Here is a 23,845-nt window from a genome sequence, read left to right as displayed (position 1 = left end):
GGTCGGTCCGGCCGCGCCGGCGCGGGGGCAGCGGAGCCGCGGGGGCTCAGCGCGGTGGCCGCCATGCCCGGCATCGATAAACTGCCCATCGAGGAGACGCTGGAGGACAGCCCGCAGGTGAGACGGGCCCGGCGGAGGCCGCATCGGGCCCAGCCCCTGCTGGCGGGCCCAGCGCTGTTTCCCTGCCGTTCCCGGCCCCGAGAGCCGCGGCGGTGGCGGGAGGGAGGGTGACGCCCCAGCAGCGCGGCGGGGACGCTGCCCGCACGGCCCCGCGGGCTCCCACAGTGTCGGCTCGGGCTCTCCGCCCCGGCCGTGCCCCGCCAAGGCCCGCTTGGAGCTCCGCTGGCCCCGCCGCCGCTCCCGGGAGTGCTGCGGGCCGGGGCTCCGGGCCCGGGTGCTGCGGGTGCTGCGGCACCTCTGGCGGGCAGTGCTGGCACCAGCACCGCTCTCTGACCCCCACCCCCGCCTTCGCACTCAGGCTCGATATGGACACGTCCTGACCACAAAACCCGCGTTGCCCTCTCAAACCTTTTTCTCCCTTTGATTTTCAGCAAGGCGCGTTAAGGTTTAGCGGAGCCGTGCGGGCGGCGGGGCTGGGTGAGGTTACCGTGCTCAGAGCGGAGCGCGGATGGGAGCGCACGGTGCTCTCCGTGCTCCGAGCCTTGCCTCGCATCGCTGCTCCCCGATGTGACAGCCGTGCTCTGTAGTGCGCTGGAGTTCCTTTCTAAAGTAGGAAATGCTTTATTCTGTGGCTCTAGTTTCTCTTGCTGGCAGTAGCAAGTTCTTGTACTGTATTTCTTAAACGTTGGAGAAAGTTTGCAATGTATTTTCTTTTATGGCAGCCTTTGGAATTAAGATCTTTGTTCTGGTGCATAGTGAGCAATTTGTTCTATGCTGCAATAGCACGTGCATTGGTAGTTTCAATTCCTTGGTCATAGGAAGAGAAACTTTCACTTGTTAAAAAGGGAAATTTAGCCCCTAAAGTGACTAAAAGTTACTTTAACAATTCTGTATCAAGTGGAAGGACGACTTTAAAAAGGCAAGAGAAGGCCATGCAGCAAAGGAATAATTGATTTCATAACGACAGTGCCCCAAATAGGTCAAATGCTGAATGTGAGATGAGATCTCACCTCTAATGTGGGTTCCGGTCCAGGGGCCAAACCTGCTGTCGTCTCATGAAGGGGAAACAATTCTGAAAGTCTTGTAATAATACTGATTTTAAAAAATTATCTCTTGAAGGTCTTTTCTTAGTATAGAAATCAGAACTATTCATATTTATAGAAAATGTCAAATGTAACATGAATTTAGGACCATCTGAGGATATTTGGGAAGCACATGAAAAAATATTACTTATTGGAATGTAATTGTAATTCTAGAATCTTCCATGTGAGCTTAGTTGTGATACAGACAAGCAAAGACTGATTCAGCCCAATGTGTTTGAGATGCTTAAGTAATTGGATTTGTCAATATTGTCTTTTGTAGGTAGAAAATATTTGTCAATATTGTCTTTTGTAGGTAGAAAATTTACATCTTTCAGTCAATTTTTCAGATGAATGCTGGGAGCCAGGTCCTCTAGTAAGGACTCAGTGTTCTGTTGGGTTAGTCCATTTGTTACAATAGTTAATTCTGTTACTTTGAAATCAGTGCAGTGGAAATGGCAGCAAATGTTGCTTGAAGAAAGCAGAAGCCTCTCTCTGGAGGAGTTGCCATGCCTTGGGTACATTCATGCTGAATTTTGCACAGCCCACCAGCCTGGGGGGTTGTTTAGTGCTGCACCATGGCCTGCAGTTTGAGTTTCAGACACTGACTGTAGGTACATAAACATCATCTCAAACTTATTCTGTGTCTGAGGAAGGAAAGGCTTTTCAAAAATGTCAAACCCATTCATTTCCTGTTGTCACAGGACCAGAATCTCACCACTGTGCTTGTCAGGCCTAACCAAAGGCCAAGTTTACATAGTCTTTTGCTATGCAAAACAGGGCAATTTACTTATTAACCTAGGACATAAATTACACACACACTCAGTGTGTGTTTAGAGAGAGTTTCTGCTCACACTGATTTGCATTCCCAAAGCATTGCACAACAAAAAAGCCAAGAGACTGGAAGCACAGGCTGGGTCTCCTGTCACCTGCAGTGGCCTCCATCTGATGGCATAGAAGGCTTAAAACACTCACTTCTAATGAGGGGTTTCTTTGTGCAGCTTCTCCCTGGTCCTTTGCTGTTTGCTTGTTCACAAACACAGATTGAGAGAATCCTAAAGAAAATGCAAAATGATGCAGAGTTTTACTGGAAACATACGTAAACAATTGCTCTCACTTTCTGCTAAGCAGAAATCTGCCATAACTTATTTACAGTTTCAGGTTAATTTCTTTCCATCAGTATTGTATGATGTTGTTTTGATGGTTGGACATCAATAACTGACATTTTTAAAGTAAAACATAAAGATATTTTTTCCATGTTCAGTTTTAAAGAGTTAGTATAATCCAGAAACCTTACATAATACTCCTTTAAAAATCCAAGCTCAGGTTTATTTATGTTCAGGTTTAAAGGTCATGGGTATATAATTCAATGGTTATAGTACCATGTAATTTTTTGCTTTTGCATTCTTTCGCGTATCTCTGCCTTAATGGGAGAGTCAAGGTTGTTAGGATGACACATGTTGCCACACCTGGCAAAGATTTGAATTCTCCTTCACCTCTTTCCATTTGATTTATAAACTAGAACCAGCATTAAAGCTATTTTTGTGCTGATTATACTGTTTGATTATATTTTTTAATATTTAAATACCACTTAGACATTATATAGCAAGACAGTAATTGTGATACAGCCAGGCATCTAATTCAACTTAAATAAAAGAATCTTATGTCAGAAGGAATTATTAAATAACATACTTTATGTGGTTTTAATATGTCCTCTTTGATTATCATTAAAAGCAAAACATCAGAAATAGCTGAAAAAAACCTTCATGCTTCAAGGGAAGATGGACTGAAGACTTCAGTAATTTCAAGACAGCCTAGGGAAGACTAAAAACTAGAATTTCCAATTTCAAGTGTTTAACAATCATAGTTTGGGGGAAAAACAATTATGTGCTTATGATTCTTTTCATTTTCTGTCTGGACATTAATTTTGGTGTAAACCTAGAAACAAAACACGGTCCTTTTGCTAAAACATTGCCAAGGTGTTTCCTTTGTGGCTCTTGCAAGCACTGCTCCTGCTTCTACAGCCAAGCATCCCAACAATGTTTTAAGAAAAGCCAGTGTGGCTGTGCAGAGTTACTGGTACATCCTCTGCTTTTCCCCCTTTGGGATTTTTGGTGGAAGGAAGCCATTCAAAACCCTCATGGTGAGGAGGAATAACCTTGCTTCCAAGTGCAAAAGGATGCAAGAACATGCAGTCAGCACCTCATTTAAGCTTACAGACAAATTACACCTGAGCAACCTGATTGCCTTGTTATGGAGTCAGTCCCTTGGGCAGGAGGGAGAGCAGGGCATGGCAGTCACCCTGGCTTGTGCAGGGACTCTGACACAGCCTGGCAGCTTCTTCTGGCCAGCAGGGAGAGGTATGGACTGTGACCTGAGTGGTAAAACTGCCTGGGTAGTTGGGCTTAGATGGAGATCAGTTTTAGTCTAATAGGTGGCCAGGGATAAAAGAGGTTGATTTTTGAGGTGGAGGTTGTTAAGCACCATCAGTGATGCACACAGGAGTCATCAGGCTTATGGGTGACACCAGCTAAAGAACAGACAGACTGATAAGCTGGGTGAGGACAGATCTTTTCACTCCCTTTCAGTGGTGAGAAATATGTATGTTGAGGACAGTCAGATGCAGGTGTATTGTTTGTTTTGGTTTGGTGTAGTTCCTCAGCCTTTTGATCACAGAATTGATGGTTATTCCACAGGTAAGTTACAGGTCCAAGCACAACCAGCAGGTGTCTGTGTTCAGGTTGGACAGTATGAGACAGTGACAGCCTTTATTTGGATCTCAGTGCAGAGGAAATGTGGCAAGCTGTTTCATACCAGTAATCTTCACCCTTCTCCTTAGGGATTTACCATAGTGAGCCCAGTAGCTGCCCAGAGTTTCACCATTTAACAGTTGTCCATCTCCCCTGGCCCTTTCCTTTCTGAAAATGTATTAACCTGGAGAGAGGCTGACAGGAGGAGGGCTGAGCTTGAGTATCTGTGAGATTCTTTAGCATGCAACAGGTATCATTCCTTCAACATTATTGGAGGGTTTATAGAATTTTCAGTAATGAATCCTGAAATAATGCTGTTTAAGTCTGAAATTCCATTATATTAAAAATCTTCTAATTTGCCATGGTTGTGTTTTGGCTGTTTGATCGTTACAGACCCGCTCTTTGCTGGGAGTGTTTGAAGAAGATGCTGCTGCAATATCCAATTACATCAATCAGTTGTTTCAAGCCATGCACAGAATATATGATGCTCAGGTAGGGTTAATGAAATTCTTGAATGCATTGTAAAGCTTTGGAACCACATTTCATGTTTTTTAACTTCCATATGCTTTAAATGTAGAACTGAAATCAAGTAAGAATTAATGATTGCTTTTCTGTATGTTAGGGAGTGCTAAGACTAAATTCTTGTGATTCTTTTTGCAACAGAATTTTTTATGACAAGTGAAATTATATTCTCTGTTCTCTAAGTAACTTTAATATATGTCCCAAGTGTTTCTAAAATGTTGCACACACTAAAATGATCTCAGTGTGTATAATAGTATGTATCAAGTGGGAGGTTATTTTTTACCCACAATATATTAATGTTTCACTCATCTAGAAATAACTTTTATGCCAGAATCTTTTTTTGTATGTTTTTCTAAAAATTTGAGTTAATCTCTGTATTTTTAATTTAGATGTACTTGACCTGTTTGACTTTTTATTGATTTTCATGTTTCCCTTTTTTTAAATCAGAATGAATTAAGTGCAGCAACTCATCTGACTTCAAAGCTTCTAAAGGAATATGAGAAACAGGTACTGCATAAATCATGTTGCCTGTGTGTGGTCAGATACTGTACACAAAATCCTGTGTATTTCTGTGGTATTTTATCTCCCAGAGCACAGTGTAGAATGAATTTAGGTTTGGTCCAGATAAAAGGAACTGCTGTGGGGTGGTGGTTTAAATTGTTACCAAAATAATCTACTTCCTTTATTTTAGTTCTTCCAGCTAAACCAGAATGAAGTTCCTCTTACCATGAAGAATATTAATAGCTTTTGAAATATTTTACTCTTGGATTAGGTGTTTTTTGGAGAATTGCTTAGGGTAGTTCTGTTTTGTTTTTAATTTATAAACCTGTTTACGCTTAAGTGCTTAAATATCAATAGTCCCCAAGAGAAGAGATTGCAATGCAATCTCCAAATTACAACCATAATTTGCTCTGTGAGCATAATTCCATCTCTGAAAGCACAGACTGTGGAATCCATAACTTTCTTCCCTCATAACCTGTACTGTGAAGGGTTCTTTGTTTGTAGCTTTGCTGCTGGGTCCCCTTTTCTGAGGTTAAAAATGTTAAAAACAAAAATTTGTTTCTTTTAAGAGGCTGCTGCTCCCTATCCTCCTTTTCCACCTAATGAGGTGAACTGCTTCAGTATATCTTAATTGTGTAATATTTTAAAATAATGGAATACCTGATATACTCATAGAGATGATTAATCCAGTTTTGTGAATGGCACTGCAAACCACATAACTCTTTTTGCCTTCTCAGCGTTTTCCACTCGGGGGAGATGATGAAGTCATGACTTCCACTCTGCAGCAATTTGCAAAAGTGATTGATGAGGTAAGTCCTTGTATGTGCTTTGCTAATGCTGTCAGGTACAGACTTCAGCTGCCTAGTTACTCCTTTTTTAAGCTAGGAGGTACAGAAATGTCATTCATTTGTCAACAAGGTAACAATTAATTGTATATTGCAACATCTATTTAAAGTTACATAACCTTAAGATAAAGAATGAATTCAGCAAAATGAGGATACATTGCTGAAAAAAACACAGATTAACTACTAGAGACAGAGCCAGAACCATGACACAGTGGCACTTAGCAGCTATGTACACAAGGGTGTCTGTGTGCCTGATTTCAGTACCTGACTGACACAGGACCTTCCTGCTGTCTCTCTTTTGGATACTGACTCACAGGACACACAACTGAGCACCATTAAGAGCTGAATCAGGATTTTTGTTATGATACCTCTCCTCACTTAAACACCATTTTAGGAGGAGGTTCACATTCTGTTCTACCTCTGTGAGCTGTGAAAGATGGGCTGTGATGTAGCTGGAGGGAAACTGGACAAATAAACAGACTAGTCAGGATGGATGCACCTGGTCTTGGACATGATCCAGTAGCTTGGAAAAGTTCAGAAAAAAACTAAACTCTAAAAGTTTTCTATAAAAAACTGATGATGAGATCTGGAACCTAGAAAAAAGTAGCTGCAAAAAAAGGAACATACAAAAATGTGTTTGAGTTGTACATGCCATCCTTGAGTGACATTGATGTCCACCTATTGTGGTTTGATTTGGTCTCAGCACTGCTTTCCTAAGATTTTCTTCTTTTGTCTTTTTCAGCTCAGCTCTTGCCATGCAGTACTTTCAACTCAGCTTGCAGATGCAATGATGTTTCCTATTACCCAGTTTAAAGAAAGGGATCTAAAAGGTAGAGGACTTGACCAAATACTGTTTTTTTCAACAGCAGCAACAATAAAAACATAGCATTTCATCTTCATAGCTCTTGTTTCACTAAATAGAATACACCACTTATTTTTCAGCTCTCAAAAGTATGCATCTCCCAATTTAAAAAAGCAAAGTAAGTTATTTCTGTTTATGAGAGTATTACAGTTGAACTTAACATTACTCTTGTTGCAACAAAAATATTACTTACATTAGGGAAGCACTTATCTTCTATTCAAGATGAACAATTAGCAGCTGCTCAAAAATGTTAGGAAAGAAGAATTTTCAGATAATTTGCATTTTCAGGAAAGATTTGTATATCAGATCATGACATCTGTATAATTGCTGGACTAAGCTCAAAAGGCAGAGTGCCAAAGTTGTAGTACTTACCATATTGAGATTTAGTAGTGTGGTTATTCAGCTCTGCTGGTAGCACAGGGGACTTCTTAGGTGCAGACATAAGGTGCTTCCAGCTTCTTACTTTTGTAATAATTGTACTTGTGCCTGGATAAAATAACATCTGTGTGATGATGATAGATTTTATTAAAGATACTGGAGTGAACAGACTGCTGTGGCAAATGGGCTTCCAAGTAGAAATTATAAGAATTAAAGCCCAAGTAACTTAAATATCCCTATTGTGAGCGTTCTAGAGTGGGTATACCTAAGACATGAATATCTATAAAGTCTAAATTGAAATAAAAATTACAAGTCTTTCATAAGTCTTCCAACTCTTCATGAATCTTGGAAAATACTTCTTTGGCATTAGGTCACAGCAAAATTATGGATTGAAAAGATTATGGTTTGGTTGGGTTTTTTTGTGAGCATGACTATTCCAAGGCTGATATTGCTTCTCAGGACCTGAAAAGTCTCCTGTTAGTACTTACTGAAGAGGCATTCCTGAGGCAATAATTGCAAATTGCATTTTCCCACTGTAAGGTTTAGGCACCAGCTGGTGCAGTTTGTAATGACCCTACACTTCTGTATGGGCTTCACAGGCACTTCCTGGACAGGTTTTTTTTTGTATTTGCTTTACCATAAAGTTGATTATGGCTCTCTGCTGGTTTGTATTGTAATATGGCACAAACCACAGCCAAGATCATAGCAGGTGTAAGGTGTTGTACTGGTTCCAGTTCTTGGCACAGTGAGGCAATAACCAGCTGGAACTGAGCTGATTTTAGCTAGCTGATTTGATACTGCCCATCTCCCATGCTTGCATTTCCCCAGCTCAAACCAGAACCCAGAGTGGAACTGCAGGTGCAGTGATGACGATGACTTTCAAAGACTTTTGAAAAGGAATTCCTCCTTACAGTATTACAGTACAGTTTTGGGGGTTTTTTTGGTAAGCACAGAAATGATCCTCAGGCCCCAGGCAGAGCAGATTTCCCTGGCCATGGAGTGCCTGTGCTGGTAGCTCAGTATGGTACAGGGTGTTCCCTTCAATTGCTCAGTAGTGAACATTACATGAGAAACTGTAATACATGAATGCTACACTAATAACAACTTAAATTGTGATATGTTGTTTTTTTTTAGAGATATTAACTCTAAAAGAAGTTTTCCAAATTGCAAGCAATGGTAAGTGTAAAGTACTTAATCTCATCAATATTACAAGACAAGTGTTATTGTAGATTATTATTTGTCCTTAAATAGTGGAGTTAAGCCTGTAGGCTTAGAGTAACTAATTAAGGTGTAATTCTTCTGAGTGATACTTGGGCACTCAACTTTCCTGGTTCACCTGTAAATCTCTGCTCTGTGTACTGAAGCATTAAGGCAAATTGAAAGGGTTTTTTTACAAAACCTTAAGTGTATGTATGATTATTAAATAATGTAGGATTATGACATCAAAATCACAAAAAGAGTAAGGTGCTAGCTTGCTTCTTAAAGACAGGACCAGATCAATAAAAAAAAATTACTTTCCTAAAATTAATTTCATAGTTCTCTTCCCTATTTTCATAAGTTATTTTTTTTAGCTGCCTCTAATATATCCATATTGAGAAATTATTATTTAAATAATATTCTACTTCTCTCAGTGAAAATTGTTTAATTGCTTTAGAAGCAAAAAATAATAGATACAGGTTTTCATAATGTAAAATTTCTCTACTTAATGGATAGTTCTTCTTTGAACAATAGTGGATGTTTAGGGAACTTTGTAAGAATTTGGCAACATTTGCATCTGGTTAGAATTTTTCTTCAGCCCAAGTATTTGTTGCAGTGATGTGATTATAAACAGACAAGAACTATTCCTAAAGGTGTTAGTATGACAGAACTTTGCATTCAGCTGTCTGTGTAACACTGTGATATAAAAGGTTTTCTGCTCTGTTTCATAAGTCATTAATTTGTGAAAATGATCATAAATTCTCTCTTGATTGCTTAGACCATGATGCTGCCATTACCAGATACAGTCGGTTGTCAAAAAGAAAGGAAAATGAAAAGGTTTGTAAAACAAAATCTTAATATGAAGATTGTTTAAAGAAGATAAGAAATAATTTTCATTTCATATATATTTATGATGGAACACAGTGTGTGACAGATTCTGTGTGACATTTGATAGCTTTTAGCAGTCTAGACAGCAAAGCAGGTTTCTCCAATACATGCCTGTCTGTAGCACTGACAGTGCTTTGGGAATAATATTGTGATGTCATATTCAGTTTGTTTTTGTGAAGGAATAACCACACTTTCCAGGTATTTGTATGTTTTTCACATAACTCATGTTTAAATTAGAGAAGTAGAATAGTACAATATGCAGCAGCTGATAGAGGGTAGAACATGACTGTGGCTTTTTCCATGCTGGCTATGAAGCTGTCCACAGGGCTTGTGATCAATGCCAATCTCAAACATTCCTTTTTTTCCCTCCCTTTGTCTGTATCTCTTCAGATCAAGGCTGAAGTTACAGAAGATGTATATACTTCAAGGAAAAAACAGCATCAGACTATGATGCATTATTTCTGTGCATTAAACACTCTCCAGTACAAAAAGAAGATTTCTCTGCTAGAACCCTTGCTGGGATACATGCAAGCTCAGGTAATTTCTCTGTTCAGGTCCTTGTGACACAAATGTCACTGCAGTGCCAGCAGCAGCCTTAAAACACTCATTCTTCTGCTTTTAGTAACAGGCTTTGGTGGGAATGAGGGATGAAAAAGATTTCTCTGGGAAACTTTAACCTCCTATGACTTCATCTGTTAATTTTAAGTGTAGTTTTATTAATGACTAAATTCTCCCTTTTCCTCCTTTATTCTTTAAAGATAAGCTTTTTTAAAATGGGTTCAGAAAATCTTACTGAGCAACTGGAAGAATTTTTGACCAATATTGGCACAAGTGTACAGAAGTAAGTTGGCTTTGTTGAATTTTGAACTTTTATCAAGATTATTTTTTTCTGTTTCTACTTATTCATAAATTATCTTTGCTAATAACACATTTTTATCTTAGTGTTCGCAGGGAGATGGATTGTGAAGTAGAAAACATGCAACAAACTATAGAGGACTTGGAAGTAGCCAGTGATCCACTGTATTTGCCTGATCCTGATCCTACCAAATTTCCTGCCCATAGGAATCTAACAAGGAAAGCTGGCTATCTCAATGCAAGAAAGTAAGAGTAACTTGTTATTTAAAAATTCCAGAGTATTTAATTTTGGGAAAGCAAAGCTAAAGAAGCTGGAAATTTTTTTAAGATGTTAGCTATGCTGGTTTTATATATGTAGTTGAATAAGTCATATAAGAGCTATTCTGTTTCTTTCTTTGGACTTCTTCACCTAGTTGGTGTTAAATTCATTGCTACACTGATAAAATGTCATTCAGGTGCAAAGCATAATTATCCTGATTATAGTCTAATTTTGCCTGAATTTTCACAATTTAAAAAAAAAAAAGGTTTGAGAGTGTAATTTCTCTGCATCCTAATTGGGAAGTAACAAGATTCCGTCTATTAGGATTGTTCTGGAAGTGTCTGTTAAAGCTTTGGGATTCAAATTACTAATAAAACATTGTAATTTTGATCTAAAAAAGGCAAAAACCACCCTGTTAACCAAAATACCCTTGGAAGGAGCTTCTGGATTCCATGCAGCAGTGGCTCATTGTCCACAGGAGGGAGCTGTGCCTCTAAGGAAGTACCACAGCTGTTTTTCACAGCTACTAAAAATAAATTGTAGCATTTAAATTTTTTACTGTAATTTATATAATAAGCTCCAAAGAATTAAAAAAAAAGTTGATTACTTTTCAACAACATTTAAGTAAAATACTTACTGAAGGAGGCATTAATTTCTGCATTAGAACACAATTACAGCAGCTAACATTATAGTGTCTGAGCAAAAAGGGAGGCTAACTGAGGACTGGTTTTTATTTTTCAGTAAGACAGGGCTGGTGTCCTCCAGCTGGGAGAGACAGTTTTACTTCACTCAAGGTGGAAACCTGATGAGCCAGGCAAGAGGAGATGTGGCTGGGGGCCTTGTGATGGACATAGACAATTGCTCTGTGATGGCTGTGGACTGTGAGGACAGGCGGTACTGCTTCCAGATAACGTCCTTTGATGGCAAAAAGTGAGTGCTCCTGCACTGCTGCCTCCTGTCACAAACACTGGAGTCACTAATTAGGAAAAGAAGGATGGTCTGCCTTTGGCCAGATGTTAACTTGATATATTCTGTGGATATTTAGAAGCAAAATCTGGGATATTCTTTTAACAGTGTTAACTGGATTTTTGTTTATAAACTCTATAATGTAGCTGAGTAGTATTTCAAAATAAGATTATGGTAATTAGTTGACAATCACATATTACTGCATTTTGTGAATACTTAAGTGTTACATGGACTCAATTAGAATTGTGTTCCTTTTCTGTTTCCTGTTAAAAGGAAAGCATGGGTTCCTCCCCATCCTAATTAAATGTTGAACTGCACTCAGCACAATCAATCTTCAGCCTTTTATAATTTGTTTAGTGTGTAAATATGAAAATGTAATTTCTTGGCTAACTGTATTAGTGAGGCATTTTACTTACCCAAAACTGTTTTCCATTCTCCTCTTTCAGGTCTTCAATCTTACAGGCAGAAAGTAAAAAAGATTATGAAGAGGTAAGCTTATAGGAGGTGTGCATGGAGCCCAGTGATTCTTTGCTGCACACAAAGAATACATTCCTAACCATGGCTGGATACTGCATATTTTTTTCTGTTTCTACTTATTAATAAAATATCTTTGTTAGTAACACTTTGTTTATCTTAGTGTTCCTATTAGCTTCCTCCTTCAGATAAAAGTTGAAAAGCCAGGAATAGGAGCAAATGGTTTTGCAGAGCAGAGAGAGAAAGTAGATTCTAGCTTGCAAATGCAATTCATGACCAATTCCACAAAAGCCAAATTGAGTTTTTATAATGTCTTGAGGAAACAATGTCCTCTGCAGCACAGAATAAAGAACAGAGAATCCTGATGAGTTTTTTTCAAGTTCTTTGGAGTCGTGATTTAAGCTTTCTTTAGTTTTAGTATGACTAAAGTTATTTTTGTGAGTAAAATCTAAAAGTGTAAGGTGCAGTATGCAGGTGGCAGTGAATTTAATGACAAGCTGTGTGTGCCCAATATTTGTCTACCTGAATTTACCAAGAAAGTAGAAAAAGTGATGAAACATCAACTCAGGTATTCAATCAAAATTGTTTAGAAGACATAACTGATTAATTTGGGTTTTTTTCTTCCTCTTTTTCAGTGGATATGCACCATAAACAACATATCTAAGCAGATATATCTAAGTGAAAACCCTGAGGTAACTCTACTAAAATTTATATTTATGAGTAATATGTAAACATTTATATTTATAGAGTAAATTCATATTGATAAAAACTTACATCACGATTTTTGCTTACTAAAGTAGAGGAATTGCCCCAATAAAAAACTGTTTTATAACAGAGCATGTATCTATATATAAAGTGTGTCTTCATGGGTTTTAGTTCCCAGTTGAGGGCTGCATTTCTCAAATAAGATTTTTCTTTTGTTTTCCTGGCTACATTTGCTTCTTTTGCCAGAGTTATCATTGGAGCTTTTCTCTATTGCTGCCTTGTACTAACATTGGCAGTATTTTAAGGCCAATGTGTTCATTTAAATTGAGAAAGTTCATCAGGTTATGTGTTTGAAGAAAAGTTGGAAGAAAATGCTGCAGGTGTGTTGGCGAAAATTTAGGAATGCAAGATTCTCATGCAGGGTTGAGTTTATAACTCCTCCCAATTACATACAAATAAAATCTGAAAGTTTATTTTGGGAAAAGTGTTTTGAGTTCTTGTTTGCCATCTCTGCAGGAGATTGCTGCCCGTGTGAACCAGTCAGCTCTGGAGGCTGTCACTCCTTCCCCTTCCTTTCAGCAGAGGCACGAGAGCCTGAGGCCAACTGTGTAAGTGAAGCAACCAGAGGCCATTTGAAGTGCACGTAGAAAAAGAAAATCCTGGATAAAGTTCCAGGGAAAAAAAAAAAGCCTAACAAACCTACAAATATTTTTGTGATCGGAACTAAATCTTTGATAGGCCAGAGGAAAATTTCCTGAACACACCTTTCACTGCTGAAGCACTGCTGAGCATCCATTGTCACAAGTAATCCCGATGCCAGCTGGTGGACACTTTGGTTGGTTTCATCACAGCTGTTTTGTTGTGTGATTTCACGATGAGATTTTTCTTGATGTGTCCAATTCCTGGAAGCAGACCTCAGGTTTTATTATACTTAATATGTGATTATATATTGATGTTAAATCAATCTGATGCAATTATTAATGGAACTAGTAACTTAAATTTGACTAGGCACGTAGATTTGTTTGCTATACCCCAATCTTCAGGTTTTTAGTTTTTGTTTTGTTTCACATCTCAGTTCTCAAATATTGTATTGGTGTCCCCTGTGGTTTAATTCATTATCAACCAGCCTGAGTTCATACACCCTGACTTTGCCTTTCTGGTTTTGTTGCAGGCAGTCTCGTCCTCCTGCAGCTCGTACCAGCAGCTCAGGGTCCCTGGGCTCTGACTCAGCAGCTCTCTCAGCCCTTTCCTTGGATTCCCTCGTTGCCCCTGACACTCCCATCCAGTTTGACATCATATCTCCAGTCAGTGAAGATCTGCCTGGCCAAGCAAAGTCATCAGGGCAATCGGGCAGGTAGGAAATGGAGAGAGAAGGAAAAAATCCCTAAAGTTCATGTTACTAATTCAAAACCCAACAAATAAGAAAACCACATTTAAGATGCAGCTCCAGCACACACATTGCATTTTTCCTGACTGATGTCACAAATTTTGCAGTGGCCAGCGGAGCAAAACAATTTGTTAAACTGTTAGATGGATTTGTAAAAAAAGGCTTAATTACATCACTAGAGTCAAGGTTTTCTATTTTGCAGCAGCTTTTCTTGCTTTAACAGCCAATGCTTTTATTTATTGAATTATTTTAAACTTTTAGTTTCACAAAGTATTTTCCTTTCCTATTGCTTGCTCACTCAGCAGCTTGGGTTATTTCCTCTTGGAAACTCAAGAGAAATTTGGTAGCCCTGCCTCCAGGTGATGATGGCATACGATGACTCCTCTTAAGCTGAAAGGTGAGTGAAAATGGTCTAGGCTTCTGGAGTAATTCCACTTATGGACAACTTAAAATCATCTTAAGAGCTCATCCAAAACATAAAAGCATTTTCTCCTACTTGTTATTGTATTTTAGTGGGAGATGTACTAAAAACCAAAGACCTGTAAATCATCACTGCATTTCTAGAGCTGTATCTGTAGAATTCAGATATGAACAAAATGTATTTGCAGATCCAGCTGTTCTTAACAACAACAAAAACAGCCAAAGAGATGAAAACTAATTGATGTGATTCTTGTCACAAAAATGGGTTGTATCCCCCTGCCTCTAGGAAAATATTTGTATTTTGAATTGCATCTCACAGATGTAAGAGTTGAAATTTTATATACACAAATATTTTTTCTTTTTTTTTCAGTTTTCTTTTTATTGTTGCTTGGTATAGCAAGATAAGCAGGTGGCCAACTAGATCCTTCAGAATACAGTGATTTAAAATAGACTTGAACTGTATTGCAGGAGGTGGAGAGTTTAAGCTTAGCTGAACTCCTGTGGTAGCCTGGTCCAGCTCAGTGGGTCAGAGCCGGGTGTCAGTAACCAAGGCTGTGGGTTCAGTCCCTGTATGGGCCATTCACTGCAGAGTTGGACCCAATAACCCTTGGGTGTCCCTTCCAACTCACAATATTCTGTGATGTCATCAGTTATAATTCTTGTTTAGAAAATAATATTTTTCATGGCAGAAACGATAAGAGTTGAGCTCAGTATTTTCAATTAACCATGGTCTTCAATAAAGAACTGCAGTGTTTGTACAGATAGGTAACATGTTTGATATTAAACATGGTTTTTCTTTTCTTGGTTTCTGATACTGATGACATATATTTAAGTTTTATTTTTGCCTTTTGAGAGATCCTGTGAGATTTTGCATTTACTGTTCCAGTTTAATATTAAACAACAAGAAAAGTCTGAGCAATACAAGATGCTGGTAGAAAGAATTCGCTTTTACTATAATTACACAGGTCAGCCTTTAATGAGATGGGTCTTGATTGAGTTCGTGTTATCTTAACATTGTAGCAATGCCATCTTGGCTTCAATCTAGAAAAATTTAATACTTTAAACCAGACATCTCTTAGTTAAAACATTTCTGATAATTGATAACATAAACTGGCAGTCAGTATGTGTAACTGAACAATTTTTTTTTTCTTACAGTTCTGAAATTTGTTTTTAGAGCACTAAGTATTGAGGTAACACTTTCATTAATCCCATAAAAAACCTAATTTGAGCTATATTGACTGCTTGCCAATAGCTTTTACTATCAATCATCCAGAGAGAATGAGTCATTTCCTCTACATATTTTAAATAAAATGTCCCCATTTCCTGTGCTTATTCCTTTACTGTTTTTGAAAAATGCAGACTTGGAAGCCTAGAGTATTTTCACTTTTCTCTGTAACTGATAGTAATTCTGTCTCTGAGAGCCAGAAATAGCCACATTTCTCTTGACTCTCTAGGAGTAAAACCCCAGTGATGTTTTGAGAAAGCTGCATTTGAAACATACCCAGGGGCTTCTCTTGAGTAAGTAATTCAACACCTTGACAGTGATGAGAAGTGGGTGTTCTTACGGAGTACTGCAGGGGCCTGGTTTTTGGCTGTGCTTCCTGAAGCTGTTCTGAGAAATTTCATTCCCTAAAACTTACATTTTCAAACATTACCAAGGTTTTGGTTTGGGCTTAATTCAAATATTAAAAAAAAAAGTGAGCAAAACTTTCTGTGGCAGCAATAGGACAATAATGTCTGGTATTTTCCCCATGATGTGGGCCCTCAAAGACAGCAAGTTATGTCTCACTCCTGATAGAATTGCTTCTCCTTATGGCTCATGAAACATTATTCCTCCAGATGACAAGTTTGTGAACTCACTACATGTTGGTATCTGACACAGCATGAGACTACTGCACTGTCCATGGGTGGTTCCTTCAATCTGACTCCTGCTTTAATGTTTTCATTCTCTGATAGACGCACAAATCCTTTCGGGGAATCTGGAGGCTCAAAACCTGAAACAGAAGGTAAAACAAAATTTCACTTCAATGCAAAATAAAACTAAGTTTTGACAGTTCTGTTTTCATCTCTAGCATCTCTCTTCTAATTTAATACCAGTTTTAAAATGCTTAATTACATTGCAAGGTATTTGATTAGTAAAGTTAAATCAAACTACTGTCTGAAAATCTGCTGTAAAAGTGATTCATTGCATCTTTTGTATTCATTACCAAATGCAAAGATGTGTGATGTGCTGTGTAGTAACTGCACCTCTAATTGCTAAGTAGGAGCAATCTCTTTCCAAGTTAGGAGGAGCTTGGAGTTTTCCTGACTGCAATCCACCTTTGGTTTTGAATGGGAAACCCAAAGTGGAATTTTTTTCAATACTTTTCTTCTTTCTTAGATTCAATTCTTCATCAGTTATTTATTGTGAGATTCCTTGGCTCTATGGAAGTGAGGTGTGATGAAAGCCCAGACGTTGTTTATGAGACAATGCGTCAGATACTCGCAGCTCGCGCCATCCACAACGTCTTCAGGATGACAGAGTCACACTTGTTAGTCACTTGTGACTGTTTAAAGTAGGTTTGCTTCCTGACTTCTACTGATGTTTATTTATGGAATGATTTTCTTTCACCTTGGTAAAATTTACTTTCTGGTTTGTCTTTAAAAACAAATTTTTAGGTTAATTGATCCACAGACACAAGTTACAAGACTACGAGTAAGTAACTTTCCATTTTAAGATAAATACCCAGCAATGTAATTCTTTTACCTGAAAAATATTATTGTTAGATGATAGCAAAAATCACTCATAGCATGAGATTTCCAGCCCTATTTCCAGTGCTAGGAGACCAATGCAGACATTTAGAAACATTTCCAAATCAGGTTCAGGGGAGTGATTTCAATAGGTCAGATTGGCTTTTGAGACTCCCTGTGATCTGAGAGGGTAAAATAGTGAAGAGAGAAGACTAATGATGGAGTCACATTAGTTCTGAAGTCCAAGAGGGTTTGTTTGCTGTTTGGTTTCTCTGTTTTCTTTTGAGGTTTTGTTTTTAATGTTTTGACATTAAGTTCAAAAATGCTCCAAGGCTGTCACCTTTTACAAGTGAGGTACATCAAGTGAGGGTATGTCCCATATACTAAATGCACACATCTAATTCCAGGAAAACTCATCCTTTCAGTTCAGAGCAGCTCTGGTAGGGACTCTCAGAATTTTTAAGTTTATTGTTTGATGAGTCTTAAAAAGATAATTTGAAGTCCAACCTCTTTTAGGAATAAGAATGCAAAACCGTTTTCTTGTAACAAACTAATGAGGGGATGGGTTTTTTTTCTTGCTTATATAATTAGGAGAACTGAGCTAATTGCAGTAAAGGTTTTTGAGAAGTGGTGCCTTTACATTAAACTAAATATTGAAAGCTTAGTCACAAATGTAACTATAATGAATGATTAAAACAAAATAAAACAGGACTGTATGCACTTTTAGGAAGATGACTGAGTCATACTGCAAATGTAGTCCCTTTTCTTTTTCTTTCATGGAGTCTGTTTTTTGACATTTCCTTGTCTTTGGAATAATTTAGTCCTTGCTGTCTAATCTGTTTGTGCTTCGTAATTACATTTGTTTGGGTAACTTCTTGTGCTGTGGGTGTGCATTAATTAATATGCAGTGTATTGAAATCTCGTGTGGCAAATCTTTGGAGTCAGTTTTAATCTGTCCCTGTCTGATCCTTTTGGCAGTTCCCTTTGCCCAATGTAGTGCTGTATGCCACACACCAGGAGAACAAGCGTCTGTTTGGATTTGTGCTCAGAACCTCAGGAGGGAGAGTGGAGAGCCGCCAGACCTCCATCTGCTACATATTTGAGTCAAATAATGAAGGGGAAAAGGTATTGGTGATGGTTGTGCCTTGTATCAGTTGTGAATATGGATTCCAAGATGCTAGATCCATTCAAACCTGTCATTTTAAGAGCCTGCAAACTCTTTATTGTGCTGTTGTATTTAATTTGGGATGCTGGCTGAAATTTAAAGGCATTTTTAATTATTTCCATCTGTTTTGTGTTTAGATTTGTGACTCTGTTGGATTGGCCAAACAGATAGCTTTACATGCAGAACTGGTAAGAATCTTTTTGGGGCAAAGGATGCTGGGGAATGGAAGGAAGGGGGTATATATAATTATGTGTAATAGATTATATTCTGCAAGATGCCTCTAGATGCAGCAATACTGTTGTATATTTTAAGGGACTTTTTTCTTAGAATTTAAATTCAAAAGAAAAGACTGACCAATATCCACTGTAGAACAATATTCAATATAGGATTAATTTTGCCACTTTTAACAACCATACCAGTCCTTTAAAAACAGAATATTCAAAACAGTGAAGTCACAGTCCTGAGCAAGCTCGTATCAGTCAGTAGTGTCCCAAACATCCCAGGCTGTTGTTACTGACTTTATTTATATTTTTCTCTTTAGGATCGAAAAGCCTCAGAAAAGCAGAAGGAAATAGATAGAGTCAAAGAGAAACAGCAAAAAGAACTGAATAAACAAAAGCAAATTGAGAAGGTACCTTTCATCATTATTTCTTAACATTAGGTTTTTTCTACTTACTTTCTTTTGCAGTTTTGTCCAAAGCTGTCCACTGATAGTATTGATAGATCATTAGAAATTGTAATAATGGTATCCTGTGTCCATTGCAGATGGCTTTAAGGGTAATACTCTCTTTCTGATTTCCCAACCCCTCTTCTCAATGCAGGACTTGGAGGAGCAGAGCCGGTTGATAGCAGCTTCCAGCAGATCCAACCAGAGCAGCACAGAAGGACAGTTTGTAGTCCTTAGCAGCAGCCAGTCAGAAGACAGTGATTTAGGAGAAGACGGAAAGAAGAAGAGAGAATCTGAAGCCTAAGGTTGCTTGCTTCATTAAAATTGGAATCATCAATATATCTGGTGAAATGGCACAAGTTCTACAAGAGGTGAAATGTAGGTGGAGGGTCTGTCAGGTTATAGAAAAGACTTCACAATATATAGACCCTGTTATGCCTTGATTTTTCTTTCTCAGTTGAGTGATTCCTATGTCCTGTCAGTATAATTTCTCTTGTATGCCAGATGAAGCAGGTGATGCTGCCATGTTGATTACAAACATATGTTTTCTCAAGGCTTCTCTGCAGTATGGGAAAAAAATGTGGGTGATTTCCCCACTTAGCTCTGTGCAATTGACTGCTTTGGAAGCAAAACTGAAAACCCATTGGCCTTCAGCAGTAACACTGAAATTTGTTCTTTACACTGCAGTAGGGAGAACACCTTGCTGGAAACAAAAGTGGATGTCCAAATAAGACAGCGCTAAGCTTTACCCAGTTTGTTGCACATACCTGTTCCTAGATTTAGAAAGAAGGATCCCCTTTAACATCAGTCAGATGTGCAATAGTTCTAAACAGAAGGATCTTTTTTGTTTCATTTTGCACAGTATGATACTGTCTTGCTTTCTTTTATTTTGGTGAATACAATGCCAAAAAAACTTATTTCAACAGGAGAAAAAGATACTGTCAGACCTAGATAAGAGCTGATGAGATGCAGTTGAACTTTGTTGCATGAGGAAAAGCATTCCTCACCAAATGATAATTCATGTATATAGCCTTGTAGCACAAGTGCCATGTTCTTGGTTTTTCCCCAGTACTTGGAATAAAAAGCTGTAAACCTTTGAGTTCATTTTTATAAAACACGCTTAGAGTTGCAGGAAGATCTTGAATTCCATCATATGAAAATCTTCTGCATATGTAAATGCCTTGCTGCTAATACTACATCTACTGGAAATAAGTTGAGGCTCTTTAGTCTTTTTATGATTTTGCAAACAGAATTTACCAGTTCTAAAGAGATGATACCAATCCTACATCCTACAGTCAGTTCTGGAAAGCATTTTTCAAAGTGATGTCTGTTTACAGCTTGTAATCTGCACTCCATATTCCACACCCTGTGTAATATTTATTTTGTATAGTATTAGATGTGCATTCACCTTTTGAACCAGAAGAGAAATCTTGTTTGAAGAGAAATATTTATTTTTGCACTAATTACTATAAATATTAAAATCCAGAGGAAAAGAAGATAGCTCTCTAATAGTGGCATGAAAATAACAGGATATGTAGAGAGAAGAGAATATACTTATATTCCAAGTTATAATATAACAGTTATGAGTGATTTACAGTTCATTGCAGGGCATTTCTGGTGTTCAGGAATGGAAGCAATTTTCAGAGTATCTCCTCAGCAGCTGGTGGTGGCCCAGCCCTTCCTGGCTGGAGCTGTTCAGTGCTGATAAAGTCAGTGAGGAATCTCAGGTCGTGTCTGCTGGATGGCTGTAGGTGCTCAGAGGGCTCTTCTGACTCCTGGGAGTGCCCTGCATTGGCCAAAGCCTCCTCCTGCCCTTGGTGCTGTGACTTTGTGTGCAGGAGTTGGTGGCCTCAGCTCCTGTGACAGGAGAGAAGGGCAGCAGTGCCTGGGCAGGAGCACAGGCAGCTGGAGCTGCAGAAGCTCTGGGCAGAGGTTTTACACCAGAGCACACCACAGGGACTTGAGCAGCCACCAAAGGGCTCTGCCTTGAAAAAGGAGGGGAGGAGGCTGAGGAACAGAGAGCTGCCAGGTTCTCTACCTGAGTTAGTAACCAGATCCTCTTCCAGTGTGATTTTCATCCCCATAGTAGCCAGTCACTTGTAGAAATATCTGCTTTTGCTGTTGCCCAGTTAGGTCACATAGTATTGCCCTGTGGCTGGATTTAGCTGGCACAGTTTCACATGGACCACACCAACCTGAGGCTTCTTGTAAAAGACAGTGGCATTTTTATTTCATATCTAGGCTTCCAATCTCAGCTCCCATTTTTAAGAGACTATTTTTTATTCTTGACAACAAAAATGTACAGAGAGGCACTAAATCCAATTTTTTCTCTTTTTGTGCTTAAATCAAGGCTTACAGAGAGTGGCAAGGCAGTTTGTCTCTGCAAATTATTCCAGTTCGTGTTTGTTTATGTTTGTTTTTATTTACTGATATTTGTTTTCTATAAAATAATATCACAGGGTAGCTCAAGGTTCCTGTGTCTTACTTGTATCTTTCTCAAGTATTTACTGAGGATGAAGCAGTTTGGAAACAGCACAGGGAGCTAATGAAATCAGTGATCTCTAGTGTCTAGAATCCAGTCCTCAGCTTGTCAGAGAAGGACTAATTGTGTTAAGCACTGGAGCTGCAGTAGCCCAGGCTCCAGAGGGAGGACAGATAATAGACAAGCACTCTCATGAAAAAGCATTTCTGATATGCAGCCTGTTTTGCATTAGCCTTATTGAAGAAATGTCAGAAAATAGAAATACTGTATTCTTTTCAAAAACTATCATTACTCATATAGATATAAATGTGCAAAGATGATGAAGAAAGGCTGATAAAGTTGACAGGTGATTTTTTTTGGATTTAGCAATAAATATTGGAATTACTCCATTTGCTTTTCAAGCTTTCCATATATGCTATTAAACATAGCTTTCTAAAACAGACACAGTAGGAGTAAAATATATTTCACTTCTGTTGGATGATTCTCATCTTAACCACTAAAAGATTGAAATGCATGAATGAAATGGTGGGTTGTTTGCCCATTTAGGGGAGTTTCACTGGTGCAAAATGAGCAAGAAAGTACAAAAGCATCTGGGGTAATGATGAAAGCTGCAAGAGCAAAGGGATGTCTGCAGAGCTGGGGAAGCCAGACAGGAAAGGTAATGGAGTTATTAGGGGAGTGAGAATGACTGAGCTTTGCCTAGGGAGGATCACACAGGTTGTAATTAGAACTATTTCAAGGCAAAAACAGATGCTGAGGTTTCATACATGATCTTTTTTCCTATAAGGTTTAGAACTACTTCATTAGAAAACAACTTTGTTGAAAAAAATCAGAATGATGCTTGGTATTTTCCATGAGAGTATATAACACTTAGTAGGAACACCTCATGGTCTGCTGGGAACTGCTGTGGTAGAATTTCACCACCAGAGTATTTTATTATTGCAACTAAATTACTAAATGGTTTCCTTTACTAATTTACAGGAGAAACTCTCCTGTTTATTATTTCCTACTGCCTTTTATTCACAAAGTGATCTTTCAAGCACCTTTGGCTGAAGCTGTAGTTTGCTTCATGTGCATCTACTACTACTTCAGTCACTCCTGAAAATATTCTTTCAAGTCCATGATTTTGAAGTGACTTCATGTAGGTACTGAATTGGCAGTATTGTTCAGGACTGTTGCTAATTGCAGCCTCATAATTACTGCCAATTATCCCTTAAGTAAGAGGATATGAAGTTCATGACACCATTTAGATCTATACACTGCAGACCAAACCAGTCTTGCTGTCATCTGTTTAAGCTACATACATTCTTTGTGTATGTAATGGCATGAATATCCAAATATATCAGGTGTGCTTATGGGTATGCATTTTATTGCATTACAGATAGCTGGCACTCCTCTGTGCTCACTGCTAGATTTGGCCAAGTCCAAACCAGAGGACAAGGTCAAAGTCATGAACTACTAAAACATATCTAACTGGATATGATCAGGTAGTGAAAAGTCAGCTGCATGTCATAGTCTTACTCCCTTAATCTGTTTGAGTTTGAAATTGTATCAAGACAGTTTACTGTCTAACAGTGAAGTAATATTTCAGAGTTAAGAAACATTCCCCTTCTAAAGGGCTGTCAGATTTCCTCTTTATGTGGATGTAAACACAGAGCTGAAAACTGTGAAACAGCTGATGCTATTTATGAAGATGTAATTGACATACATGGATATAGAGAAATAAATTTGACTGTTTAGGGTAAATTCTGTCTATGCTTAAGGTAAATACTGATTAACTAGTTGCACAGCATTTGGGACAAGCCAATGGTGAAAACCATGCTACAATATAGTCTCTTATTATTTAGGAAATAGTTCACCTAGAAAAAGAAAACTGCCACTGCTTAGTGAATTGAGTAGAGATATTGTCTGGTGTAACAGCAAAAGCTGATACTTTATATTCTTTCTCTTGCTCTATATTACAAAAATTCTTGCAAGATAATTAGTCCCCAAGGCTTCTTGTTTTATTTAAGCACTAAGTTGGCATTTTTTTCCCTGCCACAGTGGTATCTAAGTTGTCATGACAAGAGTAAGTCAGTGTATCATTGTGAATGCACTTGTATCCCTAACGAAGTTTATATTGCAAGCCGAGGATTTTGTACAACCTTTCTGGTCATTTTTATAATAGAGTTGAGTGGTCAAATTCTTATGATGGTGTTCTGGATTGGTCCTGTTCTGGTGAAGTGTAAGTGATTTTTGCAGTGTTTGAGACTGACTTGCACATTTTCCCTGAATAGCTGTATTAAGAACAACCAATGGCATATTTATGTCAACTCTGATTGTTGTGTCTTAATCTTGGAAACATGGATAGTAACCCTATTGTACCAGGGCTCCAGTCAGCGTTTTATATTTTAAATAAAAGCTTACTATAGTAACTTTCTGGGTGAGACTTGTACTGATGCAAAAGCCTCCTGCATTGTTCATCATACTGACTTTGAGGAAGTCCCATTACTGGTGACAGGATGTGTTCCCTTCCATTAAAATGAGTTCTGACATGCAGGTAGTCAAGTGTAGCTCAGTTCTCTTAATTTTTATAGTAATAGCCAGATAACCT

At 38.3% G+C, this 23,845-nt stretch overlaps 1 protein-coding gene across 1 annotated transcript; it reads left to right on the top strand.

Annotated features, from left to right (window-relative positions):
• Window positions 1-6: 6 nt before the first annotated feature.
• On the top strand, window positions 7-23,666 carry APPL1 (adaptor protein, phosphotyrosine interacting with PH domain and leucine zipper 1). Its single transcript, XM_058031739.1, has 22 exons — window positions 7-117; window positions 4,343-4,441; window positions 4,919-4,978; window positions 5,710-5,781; window positions 6,560-6,647; window positions 8,192-8,233; window positions 9,033-9,091; window positions 9,533-9,679; window positions 9,901-9,983; window positions 10,085-10,243; window positions 10,998-11,186; window positions 11,669-11,711; window positions 12,332-12,388; window positions 12,918-13,009; window positions 13,573-13,755; window positions 16,165-16,214; window positions 16,589-16,763; window positions 16,867-16,903; window positions 17,917-18,063; window positions 18,241-18,291; window positions 18,645-18,734; window positions 18,925-23,666. Exons 1-22 carry the CDS (start codon window positions 64-66, stop codon window positions 19,072-19,074), a joined length of 2,127 nt encoding a protein of 708 aa, XP_057887722.1. The 5' UTR covers window positions 7-63; the 3' UTR covers window positions 19,075-23,666.
• Window positions 23,667-23,845: the final 179 nt, after the last annotated feature.

The sequence above is a fragment of the Melospiza georgiana genome, chromosome 11 (genome assembly GCF_028018845.1).
Source record: "Melospiza georgiana isolate bMelGeo1 chromosome 11, bMelGeo1.pri, whole genome shotgun sequence".
Taxonomy (NCBI): domain Eukaryota; kingdom Metazoa; phylum Chordata; class Aves; order Passeriformes; family Passerellidae; genus Melospiza; species Melospiza georgiana.
Note: the sequence above shows the minus strand (reverse complement) of the source record. Positions and strands in the feature narration are given on the sequence as shown.